General features: G+C 39.4%; 1 protein-coding gene and 1 long non-coding RNA gene across 3 annotated transcripts in view; one reads left to right on the forward strand and one right to left on the reverse strand.

The window, feature by feature from the left end:
- Positions 1-4,696, forward strand: part of LOC145429823 (uncharacterized) — a 23,216-nt gene extending 18,520 nt beyond the window's left edge. The window contains exon 2 of the long non-coding RNA XR_013910155.1: positions 3,934-4,696. This is a non-coding gene — a long non-coding RNA (uncharacterized LOC145429823). The remainder of the gene's footprint in view (positions 1-3,933) is intronic.
- rasgrf1 (Ras protein specific guanine nucleotide releasing factor 1) overlaps positions 1-12,216 on the reverse strand; it is a 22,293-nt gene extending 10,077 nt beyond the window's left edge. For both annotated transcript variants that reach the window (XM_026175965.2, XM_026175963.2), the window contains exons 1-8: positions 11,513-12,216; positions 6,946-7,052; positions 6,570-6,717; positions 4,285-4,377; positions 3,957-4,210; positions 2,232-2,311; positions 1,925-2,118; positions 222-331 (exon numbers count right to left, since the gene is read on the reverse strand). In XM_026175965.2, coding sequence (XP_026031750.1) covers positions 222-331; positions 1,925-2,118; positions 2,232-2,311; positions 3,957-4,210; positions 4,285-4,377; positions 6,570-6,717; positions 6,946-7,052; positions 11,513-11,788 — 1,262 coding nt within the window. In that variant the 5' untranslated portion in view covers positions 11,789-12,216. The remainder of the gene's footprint in view (positions 1-221; positions 332-1,924; positions 2,119-2,231; positions 2,312-3,956; positions 4,211-4,284; positions 4,378-6,569; positions 6,718-6,945; positions 7,053-11,512) is intronic.
- Positions 12,217-13,352: the final 1,136 nt, after the last annotated feature.

Raw genomic sequence — 13,352 nt, forward strand, 5'->3', positions numbered from 1 at the left:
ATACATCAAATAGAAAAAAGCTGAAATTGGGTCTTTATATGTTTGGTTAAATAAAAAATGTATCTGTTTATCTTTACAGTTAATATCTCTTCATGCTTTTTTGGTTATTCTAAAAAAAAATTCAACAGCTTTTAGACTGATCTATTATTTGTGTTCATATGAATTAAAAAGACGTTACTCTCATATAAGATACCACGCCCATCTGGGGCTATGGGTTATACCTGGAAAGCTCCTCCAGCTTAGATTTGGCATAGTCCAGACTATTTCTCTCTACATGTTCATGGGGTGTGTGGGCCAGCAGCTCATGGAGAGTCAGGATGTAGCGAGGAATCTGGAGAGGCAGAACAGAAAGCAGCAGGAGAGTCGTGCTCACTTGCGAGATCTTTCATGTGCACAGCACAAGCGTACAAACACAGGGATAAATATGTGCCAGCACGATGAGAAGAAGATCAGTAGAGAGCACAATCTACACTCATCAGCAAAATTTATTATCAACACAGCACAGCCTGCAGCAGGCCCCAGCAGAGTGGACTGTTGGGGAAAATGCGTGCCTTGCCAGAAAGGAGCGTGAGCTCCGAGACCAACCATTTTTATAGACATGAAAACATAATCAAGACATCCTGAGACACTGCAGACGAATGCCTGCTAATTCTTTTGTTAATGAGCCATGCTACAATATGTATATTTGAAGCCAAATTCTGTCTGAGCCACAATGTCCAGTAAACAGGCCAGAGAATATTAATGAAAACACTGGTTTAGCTCAAGTGGAAATCAGTCAAATCTGGTTACACAGCTTTTAATAAATGCCACTGCCTCTTCAGAATGTAGTCACCTGTTTCATGTGTTGCACTCAGTGCAGCATTTTGAACATTTGGCAGCCATTACAGCTTTAGAGAAGTCAAATCCCTCCTGGATGTGAGCAATTTTGCCAATTCTTCGTGGGTGACCCTCTCAAGTTTCTGCAGAGTGGATGAAAAGTGCACACGAACTACCATCTTCAGGTCCTTCTAAAGATGTTATACTGGGGTGAATTCTAGCGGGAGACAGTCAGAGACTTGGCCTGATGTCACTCCAGTATTGTTTTGGCTGCTTTGCTTCAGGTCATTCTAACACTGAAAGGTGACCTGTTGAACCAGTTTCACATCACTTGTACTAGCAGTTTTTCTTCAAGGACCTCGCTGTATGTGACTGCACTCAACATTCCCAGTTCTCACTGGTCTTTTTGAATCTTTGACTGTGAAGATTGTGCTTCACTGCAGGATGGAATAAGACAGATCAGAGACTTCCAGATGATAGGTGATCACCTTTTTTTGGCCTCATCACTAAAAAAATCAATCATTTCAATCTGTAGCAGGTGGACTAATCAGGTTTTAAACATATTTACATAATTATTAAAGCATTTTTACCACAGTTTGCAGTACCAGCATAAAAAGGGTCTAACTTCTATTCTAAAGGGGGATTTCAGTTATTACTCTTTAAGATCACCCACTAAGAACGTGCTTTTACTTTGTAATTAAGTATTTCTTAGAGATTAACAGGGATAAATACTGTACCAGTTTTATAGGTGACACATAGGAACAGTCTACATCATAAAGAAAAGGAGAAAAGATTAACATTTTGCCTTTTAGATTTTTAGTGATGACCCTTTTGTTTACATTTGACTCACAGGCAGTGCAATCGCAAAACAAAGTGGCCGACTGCTTTGCAAACCGCCACAGCTGGGCATCATTGGCATAGCAAAAGGCATCTAGTTTTAGGTTGGTGAAATATATGGCTCAAGGGTGACATTTATGGAGAAAAGAACTTGGCTCAAGCTGCGAGAGCACAAAATTAACAACAAAAGCTGGCTCCAGGCTGCACCTATGCAGCAAACAAATGGGCCTGCCTTTATTCCTGTGTATATCAGTGAGACAAATGAGCTAACCTGGAACATAGGGTAGGTAAGGAAGGTCTCCAGGGTCCTTTCCTCACAGTCGGGCTTGGCCTCATACTGCTTCAGCAATTTATCAAAGTCTCGGTTCTGCTTGCAATGTGCCAGGATCTGCAGGCTGTATTGGTGGTTCCTCACAAACTCCTGGTAGATGTTCAGCATGGGCAGCAAGATGTCGAACAGGTCAGCTGCAGACACATCAAACTTTTTTAATCACATTTCATCACGTGCACTCTGACAAACATCTGAATGAGTGCATTATGAATAAAGTAATGAAATTCAACAAAGACATGACTCTTACCAAGGACTAATGTTGGCCAGCTTGCTATTCTGGCTTTCAGGCCCTGGTAAAAGATCTGATGCAGAAACATGATGGTTTCACTGAAATAAAGTAGAGATTGAAAAAAACATTTATTAGGGAAACTAATCTCACACTATAAAGATTTTAAGAGTAATAATCCTAATTTTAATCTGAGCAGTTATTACGTTTGACTGCATATTTAAAGAGATCCATTTATGTCTTGAAAAGACCATAAAAAAATAACAGTTCTAAAAACAATCACAGAAATTTAGTTGTCTTTAAATACCAGTGTACTGTTGAGAAGTTGCATTGTTCATAGGTATAAATAATTAATAACTAGGGTATCCATGCTGTGCCAGGTGTGTGTAAGCTGTGCAGGGCTTGAAGAGGTGTGACATCCAAGGTGTCTTATCAAAAGTAAACATTAATGATCCAAATTCTATGAGGAATAACTCTTCCTCAAACCAGGCATGGTGCTTCTGCCTCTGTAATCTGCATTTATCATTATTGTATTTACATTTATGATTCTTGTTTTAGACCACTGATAATATCCAGAGGCCCAAACCTCTCTTTACTGCTCAGCATGTCGCTCTGAGCCAGTATACACACTGCATTTATTTGATCTCATTCTATTAGTTTGGGCGTTGTACTGTGCACTTTGACTTTTATTGCATACAGTGTTTAAACAACACACTGAACCAGTATTTACTTTAACAGACTTGTTATCAGGATTACTGCTAACAAATAAGATTTCTACATAATCTGTTACAATATTATTGCACATTAAATGTACGGAGATCTGCTTTGAAGATTCAAACCAATACACAGGGAGTATGTAGCTCTTTACAAGTTGTTGCAAGCTGCTCACTTATCAAACACAAATTCAGGCACTTGAGGTTACCAGTATATTAATGCAGATGATATTCCATTTTAAAATTTTAAAAAGTATCTTAATGCTTCAGATGCATCATTCTGCAGTAGATTTAAAACTTATGCATGGCAAAACGCTCACAACTAATGTAATCTATTAAAAGATATCTATGCATGAATATGCAGAATATGTAGACAAGGGGAAGGAATTGTGGTAACTGATCCTTCTGGTTTTTGTTTGTGGCCTGAATTCTATAGACCAATGACAGATGAGACAATAGCTTCAAAGTTTTAAAAAAATTTAAATTAAAGATACGGTAGTTTTTTTTAAGGTGTACCAGCTAAAGCCACATAAACTGCCCCATGTCTGCATTTGCAATAACAGGTAATCTGAGTGTATTATAACACAAATTCAGATTTGTGCCAAAATGATGACCAGAACTGCACAGTGCTTCCTCATCAGCATAACCAGTGTCTCAGCAGTGCCTTTCCTCTCAACTCGGCACAAACCTGACTGGATGATGCCAAGAAATTACCAAACAGGTGCAGAAACAAAAAACAAATAGACACAAGGAAAATTCTATGAAAGCTGTGTTTGCCCGAGTGCTCGTTTGAGGTCAGTGTGACCAGTGTGTGTCTTTTTTGTCTGATTTTATTTTGTTTTTTGTTGTTTAGTAAAAAAGCTTTGGTTGCCATAAAAACCACAAAAAAGTAAAAGCTATGGCTAACAATCATCAGGTTTTGCATTATTATCTGGTTGCCAGTATGCTGTTCTTCACTGTGAAGTGAAGGCTTATATGTATGTGTCCTTGTGATTATGTTCTTTATCTAGAGAAGAACTCTGGATGAGCCAACCTGTTGAGGAATATGCTGCTGACATCATCGTGGGTGATGGGAGGCTTCTTAGAGCTGGCGGCCATGCGCAGCGGCCTCAAGAAGTTGTTCACCAGAATATGAAGCTGCTGGACGTACTCTGCCTCCGAGTCCAACATGCTGAACACCACCTGGTTCCTCTTCCTCATGCTCTCTGCATGAGGCGAGCGGATATAATCCTGGATGATGGTTTTCCACTTCCTCCTGCAAATCCAGCCTCGCAGAAAGCTCTGGACCTGCAATAGACCGTGCATTCTCAGAACATGAAAATGCATGAAATCAAGGCAGAAGTTCAGACTGCTTGCTTTACCTTTTTGATCTTCTTAATTTCAGAGTCATCGTCAGTTGGAGCGGCTGCAGGGCTGGCATGGATCTTCTCGTTGTCTTTGAGCAGCCCAGCAATCTGTCACGGAAGCAACCACAAAAAAGACCAGTCATTCCCACTTACACACTCCTCTTCTTCTCACTTACTGTAACAGCATGTAAACAAAGTGACTGAATCGACAGGACAGGACCTGTCAGCACTGTCAACACTAAAACATTAGCCTGACTAAACTAGCTGTGCTCACTTGGCTGCTCCTCTGTAGCGTTGATTAATATTTATTTACATCGGTCATAACGTTGATCATTTTAATGCAATATGTATCAGTCAAACTGTCCTGTGTGTATGCTGACTGGGCGGTAGACAGAGTGCCAAAAAAATAAAACAGAAAAAACCCAGACTCGGCTTTGTAGACAGAGAGAGTTAATTGTCATTGAATTTCATAGTAGAGATGCAACATGAAGCATAGTCCATGCATATTCAGGGCCTAATTCAATTTCAAGCATCACATTTGCACATTAAAGTAAAATGACTATTGGATCTGAAGAATACAGCTGGGGACATGGCCCTACTGAAGGCATTGTTCCTGAAAGGAGATGCAAAGTGGAGAGAGGTTGGCCTGAACATGATTCTTCTCTGCGACGGGGGGCGTGCTTTCATTTCTGTCCTCTCACACTAGTCTCCGCATATGAGACAAACAGAACAATAATCAGCATAATCCATCGTTTTCCCACTGGCTCAGCTGTTATTTGTTGAGCTGGCAGGTCGGAGCGAGGATAGAAAGCAGACAAATTTTTGGAAAGGAATGAGAGTGCAAAGTAAGAATCAGTTATAATATAGTGCTATTGTGCCAGGATGTCTATTTACAGCAGGTCTGACTGATATTTTGTGTGACTGCCACACATTTGCCTGACGATGGAAAAGCCTGTAATCCTGGGCTATTTGTGATCCAGACAGAGAGTTACAAAATCCTGGATATTTTAACAATGCTCCCTTTAGTATTGAGGGTGCTGGTAAGGTCATAAAAAGCCCCAAACTGTCCAAACAGTTACTCCTGAGAGGGGACATGTGTAGCTTATTTAGATCTACTATAAATTTGTAGTTCTCATATTAAAGATAGGTAATCAATAATTATTTTTAAACATTTAATATTTAGATGCCATACGTGATATTGAAACAATAATAGGAGCAGGTAACAGCAAGGAAATTAGTTTTAGCTCATAATTGAGTATTCTTTAGGTCTTAATGCATGAATATTACTCTAAAAACTAGAAGTAATGTAAATAATTGAAAGTAGTACTTATGACATGCCCTGTACAGTTAACAGTTTCAGATGTTGATGAAACACAATGGCTTTGACCTATTTTCTGTCATATATGTTGTGACAGTGGTGAATACTCACAATATGCATGACACTGAAGTCTCAAGTATGAGCACATGAGCAAAAACCCCCTGGTTTGAGACTGCTCTAAATGTTCAGTTTTTATAATTGTTGCTTGTACGATGTCATTCTCAGCTGCAAAAGTGCTGCTTAAATCTTTAGTTTATGAGGCACAGCCAATCAGAAAAAAGCTGTCCGTGGGGAGCAGGGCGTCTCAAACAGTGGAGGGCAGACCACACTGGCCACCAAATACAAAGTGAAGCTAATGTGACTGATGTGAATATATTTTAAGGAACTGTCAAGAATTTGATGATGCTATTGTGCTGAAATTAGATTAGATTAGATGAAGATTAGATGAAACTTTATTAATCCCTCGGGTGGGTTTCTCCGGGAAATTCAGTTTCCAGTAGCACAGCACCAACAGAAGTTGCATGTTACAGATACAATAAAGGGGAATGATAGCAAGGATATAAGCATAAATATACCATATATACACATATACACATTTATAAATACAGAATATATAATATGAATAAATAGGAATACATATTTATTAATTAAAATAAATGTGTACCTTTATTTTAATAAAATCCAACATTTATCCATTTTTGCTAGGGTGAACTAGGGGTCATGACCCAGTATATCATAAATAGGGATTACTGTAACTGTGAATCACGCCTAGCAGAGTCCAAGAATAAAATAATGTAATTGAAAATAAATACAGGAGATGTTCTTTAAGGACTCTACTGGAATAAATGAATTTAGCTGATGGTGCGTTTTGGTTTGACTGAGGAGGATGAGCAAAGTGGAGGGGGTTAGCATGTATGACCGAGTATTTGTTTACATTCCTACTCTTGAGAAGTACTAAGAATGAAATCACAGTGAATATTACCTCTGACTTGAGCCTTTCAATCTCTATTTCCCCATCCTCTATCTGTTGTCGAAGTTGCTTAGCAACTGTTTTCTCCGTCTCCACAATCTGAAGCAGATGAAGATACTTCTGCATGAGAGCCTCATGCTCTGTAGCCAAGTTTCTGTAACTGTAAAAACATGAAAACACACAAACCACATGGTTTTGTATATCAGCTGGAGTGATGAATGTCATCTAACTGCACACTGTCTCGTCTCACTAAATAAATCAAGAAAGCAACGAGGACTTTCTTATAAATAAAGCGTTATTCCGTGAAGTTTTTCAAATTTTAACCAAACTTTTGAAACTTTTACTAATTTACCATCTGATGCGCTGATATGCCTTTGCATGGCTTTACCTGGCGTGTGATATGGCAGCCACCCATTCATCGCAGTCCTTTACATCCTCCGTGCGCAACTCAAGGGCCTTTTGGTTTTCGTGGTTGAAGCTGACTGTGAAATAGTACTGAAACAAAAAGCGAGGAGAGGGTGAGGAGCTCCGGTTAGAACCAACACACAACAACAATGCACATGCTGCGCGCAGGAAGGAGCACTCGTTATCAGATACCTTTCGGATAAATCTGTTATATATAGTAGCATGACTGAAGCTTCTCCTCTGCTTTGTTTGTTTCACTGCCTCGCTGCTGCAGACATCAAGTGGGTGATTTAAAAACCACACAGAGCCTGGGGAAGCCACATCTTCCTCGCCCACCAGTGCAGTTGATGGAGCACACTGAGGGAAGCCTCCCCCAGCTCAGTTCCTGGGATGCCTCTGGTTCCCAGGAGGAAATGCCACAAGACATGGAGGCTGGAGCCATGGCCAATTACATAACTGTGCAATACCTGTTTCCTAGCAACTCCAGTCATTGTGAACAGTTGTTCACAGCTGTTTTTTTCACTGTCACTTGATTTTAGATCACCATTCTCCCTTTCACGCTGTACTGGTTGTGACTGGTGAAATGAAGAGCTTTTGTGCTTTTCGTTTTGTTACAGATCCTGAATTCTGCTTGTTAAAAAGTTAATACTTCTGGCTGCTTTTACGTGACTCCTCTGTTAGCCAGCTTCCCTAGCCTTTATACAAAAAAACTACAATAAAAGGTGATTGTATATTACTACTTAGAATATCTCAGATACCTCTGAGTACCACTTATCAATTAGAATAACCATTAACTTCTTATTTCCGCTATTCAGCCACTACTTTTAGCTACTACTCTATTTAACAGCAATTTACTGTGTATAAAATTGCATCTATTCTTATGTTAACCCAGCAAAGTATTTCAGCTACATCTCTGTACTTTTATCTAGCCACTTCAACTGCTAATTCAGTTACATATCAGTTTAAATGTAATTTTAGCTAACTAGCTTCTGTTTATCATTTATGTTTACCCAATGTTTAAGTTTGTCCTGTTAGCAAACTATTTCAACTTCTACTAGCACTAGCAGCTAACTATGGAAGCTTGTTTCTGCCACTATTTTTGTTCTGTTAATACAAACAAAAAAAAAAAAAAAAAAAAAGGAAGGCATCTGACCTAAAATATTGAGATAACCTAAATTTCAGCTTAGCTCTGCCTGACATTCATTCTGTCTGTCTTTCTTTTTTTATTTTAATGGCAGAAAAAATCTAGCATAATTATCAGTCTATTGCTCAAGAATTTATTTTCCATCTTGATGCATGCTCAATCATCCAGGTAAGTAAATCTCCAAAAGTTGATTCTGTTCATCTGGACCCAGCGTTTTTGTGGAAGAAATGTTTTGTCACTCATCCAAGTGACAAAACATTTCTCCCACAAAAACGCCACAAAACGCTACGTCCAGATGAACAGAATCAACTTTTGGAAATTTATTTTGCAGTTTATCTGTAATTTAAGGCTAACAATTAATACGTTAGCAATTTTCCTCAATATTTCAACCATGTATCATCTTTTTGTATATTAGTCATCTATCGTAATCATTAATATCTAGTCTATCTAATACTGGTTATCCGTTTGTCTAATTTTTAGCTAACTTTTCTGCTTAAACCTGCTTAGATCTTTTTAATTAATTAATTTCCAGTTTGTCCAGTTTGTCCACACCTATCCCTGACTGCTGCATAACTATCCGCAGTGGGCATTGAATTGTTGAATATCACTAGCTCGTTTGCAGTATTCAAATATACAATATATCCAAACACAAATGAACAGTTAGGATACAATGGAAACATCTTCTTCATCAGCTGAAAGAATTATGGTAGTATCACAGGATATGTTTAATTGCTAATATTTCTGTGTTTTTATTTAAATGTGATTGTAAAACTGAACTTATAATAGATTATTTTAACACTTCAAGAGAATCCGTACACAATACTAAAATTCAGAATCAGCTGCTTCTTTTTTTTATTTTAATCTCATATCTACATATTCTACCTGTAAACACTTGTTTAGATGAGAGTTTATTATATAAAATCAACATCACAATTCAGTTAATTGAACTGTCATCATTCTTCTGAACTGTTCCAGCCACGCTGAGTCTGACCAGACTCTAATCTTTGGCCTGCAGATGTTCAACAGGCACCTATCAACATGCAACTGATCATTATTCACGGCTGACTGCTCTTTCATCTTCACATTCATTAGGTATTCATCCTACCGTCAAAGAAAATCTATTTCTGGCAGAGAGGCATGTATGTTGTTGTAGTTTTCCCTCATGATCTATCTAAGACTGTCTGGTGTGAAGTCATGTTAAGCATTTTGTATTTATTCTGATTTATGTTCATGTCCCAGTCAAGCACCTTTAAAGATTGTTACTGATCTAAACAGGTATGAGATGCGATACAGCACTAAGGCTTGTCTATCATTTACTTTCAGCTGTATACAGATAAGTTAATTTAGATACGGATTTGCAGCTCACTTCTCAGTCCTGCTGTGTGGTGTACATAAGTGAGTGGTAAATAATTAATTAGGCATTTTGCGATAAATTATAGAATATTTTTTACACCCTTTCGAGTTACTTCTGACTGACAAGCAGCTTTATTGCAGAAATATTTTTGTTAATGTATACCCATTAGACTGAAGAGTTAGAACTCAACCTTCTTTCAGCTTCATGACGAGTTTTAATTACAAACACCACTGACCCCAGAGTGTCTTTTCTTAATCAGATCGCCTGATTTACATTACAGTTTAGATCCTGCCGTCAGAGGCTGCCTGTGATACTGGTTGATGCGATGCTGTTACCCAGTGTGAGCAAGCTGTGTTTTCTATAATTGGACCCTGACCCCTCCAAGGTACTGCGAGGAACAAATTTAGCTCAGATAGCGCTCACATTAATAGGAGAGATGAGACACACTGCTTCTCTCCTTGCTGTTACCCCGCCTCTTCTAACTGCATCATTCTTTAGGATGCAAATAAGGGTTGCCATAGAAACCTCGGGCTCAAACGCATTATCATTTTCACACTAACTGCATTTCAGGATAAATGTAATGTGGGGATTATGGCAGGTTGCTAAAATGTTGCCATTAAACAACAAATCTATAGGTAAGGTTAGGGGATGCAGGTGATTTCTCCTGATTAAAATATTTGTATACAGTGAGAAGCAATGCTTCAGATATCAGATATTAGTGCACCCCATATTGCTGCACTGTGCAAACAGGTTTCACAAGAAACCAGAGATGTTATCTGTCTGTCAGCTTGCAGTCATATTTAAATCAGCACAATAGTCGTAAAAGAGCACTGCTGACATTGTTTTTTTTATCTTTAAGGAGGGTTTTTTCTTTCTTTGGGGTGCTTTTAAAGCAATTGTGCAAGCACAACATTTACCAGTGTGCATGCATTCTGCTTTGTCAGCACAAGGGCAGCTGTTCACAGGAAGAGCCTGGACTCACATTGGATTGCAGCCCTACCTACAGAGTCAGGCACAGAGCCTGGAGTGAGCAAAGGAAAGCCGACAGCATTGGAGCATCGTGTTCCTCGACTGTTTAATCACAATAACGGTGTTAACAAGCCTGTTAACCTTTCCACCCTAAAATAATTGAACAAGGAGCCAGAGGAAATCAAGCAGGATTAAATAAATATTTCATCTGCAGTTATCTGGACTCAAATTTGAAAAATCTTATGGCCTACTTTAGAGTGAAAGGCTCTGGTAAAATATGACAGCTGTCACCTTTAATGCAAATGTAACCTCCAGCATTACACTCCACACTGAACCATTTCATTCAGGTCACAGAGATCAGTGCTGACTGATCACGGGCACCCTGCTGTTTCCTGACCCATAAGTGTAATTTCAAAATATTACCACAGGATGGAAACCTTGAGGCCACAACTTTTATTTTTAATTTTTATTTTTTGCACGTTTTATTGGATGGGGCATTAGGTAGGATATAGCACTCTCCGCCCTGAAACGTCAAAAACATGATGGCTGGAAGTCAAAAAGCAAAATATGAGACCAACCAAAAATGCAAATGCATCGTTTTCACGAGGCTAGAAATCCATTTGCATTTCATGCACTCATGCACCGCTGAACTACCCTACAAGCCCCCCCCCCCCCCCCCCTTTTTTTTTTCCTTTTTTTAGGTCGAGCGCAGGTTTGGTGCAACCCAAAGCAAAACACTGCACCACATTGCTTACTGCCAGGGCTGCCGTAACATCATTAGGTGTTAATATTGTTACCTCATCATTAATGTCATGCATGGATTACATAACGTGCAATACAGCAAACCTCATGCTATTCTGCTGCACTGGATTTGGGGTCATCATGCGATGCGATATATGGAGAATGAATGTATAAGAGAAGCGCTTGGGGAGTTCAGAGGCATCCGAGAAAAGAAAAACAATAATGCATGTATTGCTGCACCTCATTGGTGTTTAAAGCTGGAAGTCTGCAAAACAATAAAGCAGAAAAAGACGGTGCGTGTGTATCTGTTTGTGCGTGATCGCACGCGCACACTCTCCGTACCTGCTTTTCCAAACACTCCTTGGCTGACAGCGAAGGTTTAGGTGAAGGCGCCCTGTCGCATGTGCATCCCTCCAACAGGTATAATCCCGAGGGTCGAGAACTGGACTCGTTCTCAAAATAAAAGAGCATATTCTGTAACAAAGCGAACCACTTTGTGTGCCATTTCGTGTTGTCTGAGCTCTTTTTGCTCAAGCACCCTCGTCTTGTACCATCCTTCTTTGCCAAAAGCCCCAGGTAGGTGACATGACCATCATTAAGTCGTATTCCCTTCTGCATTTTGATGAGGACACTTCAGATGCGCAAGGTGGATCGGTCGTTACATCCTTCTGAAGTCGCTCAGGGGGAAAAAATCAAATAAAGAAAGGCAAGATGTTGACTTTCTCAATGCGGACCTCTAGCAGCAGGCTTGTCCACTCTGTCCGACGCATTCACCGTGTTGGCATTTAACTAAACAAAACAAAACGAGGAGCACAAGTCCAGCATCCTAAAATCTTTTGTCATACTCCGAGCGCTTTGAAGGTCCACATTATCCGATGGTGTGGGGGGGAAAGATGAGGTAAAAAGGTAAAAAAAACAAACAAACCCCAAAACTGTCTCAGACTGAACGATAAGAGGAAAAGGGGTTCGAGGTTTGTCCTTTTCTCACATGAAATATCCAGAAACCAGTAGGCTTGGTGCTCAGCCAGGCAGTGCTGGGTGAAGTCACGTGACGCATGCTTGGGAAAGCAGATTTCAGGTCCCTGGACAGGGACGTCTCGACGAGATGCCGCATAAGTTGGGTTTCGTCTCAAGACGATCAAGGAGGCCCAACGGAGAGGAAAATGGAAAATACGAAGCTTTCAAAACAGAACAACAACTTTAGAGGAGAGCAGCCGTTTAGGCTGCAGATGAATCTACACCTACATTCTCCGTGACATATTTTCTAGCTTTAGGTGGTTTTATGCAACACTTAAAGTTACTCTTTGACTCTCATGAGCACATTTCAGCGCCTGCAGGCGAGAAATTGCTTTGCTTTTAAATTGCTTTCAAATTGCTTTTAAATAATAACAACAAAAACCCACAAAAAAGCAATATATGGTGTATTTTATTTGCACTTAAATGGCTGCTCAGCATGGTCCTAGCACGTGTGGTCTGAATGTGATCAGCTGCTGCATTTTAAAGTTGAAGTACTGTAAATCAGGATGCAGGCAATGACAGGAAGTAGGTCAAAAATAATTTGCTGGCCAGCATCCTCTGCTGTGTCATATAGGCTCTGTTTGTAAATATGCTCTAGTCACAGATTCACTTCATGTTCAGTTACGGGTACAGGTTAAACTATAAGATATGAAAAGTAGTAAAAATAAAAGAATGCAGGATGTTACTGTTTAATAATTTGAAAATGTAAATAAAGCATCTATAAAAACAGAATTTATGGTGATCTGAGGACTGAGGACATCCCTGTGTGTGTTTGTGTATGGTAGTTAAAATAATTCCATAGCATGTAAAGATGTGTTATATTGTGCAAATTTTTGTGCAAATGTGCAAATTTCCATCTAGTTTATAGCTTTATTAAAAGCAGGGGTTTCATCACCTGCACAAAGGGTTCAATCCCCTTTTTTGTTTTGATCTTCCTAGCTTTGGACTCCACCCTTGTGTGTCTCTGTGGTAATGAGCCAGACAGTAAAACAAGCTCAAGAATAAAACTAATACACATCTTTGAGCATCCAATTCATTGAAAAGGCACATGGTGTAATCTCCCACTGTCAGTCCTTCAGCTAATTCTTAGAGAGGAGATTTATTTATTACTCCATCTTCATTGTTATCTCTGATCTACCCTGCCATAAATCCCTTTAGGTCCTGG

The sequence above is a fragment of the Astatotilapia calliptera genome, chromosome 7 (genome assembly GCF_964374335.1).
Source record: "Astatotilapia calliptera chromosome 7, fAstCal68.1, whole genome shotgun sequence".
Lineage (NCBI taxonomy): Eukaryota > Metazoa > Chordata > Actinopteri > Cichliformes > Cichlidae > Astatotilapia > Astatotilapia calliptera.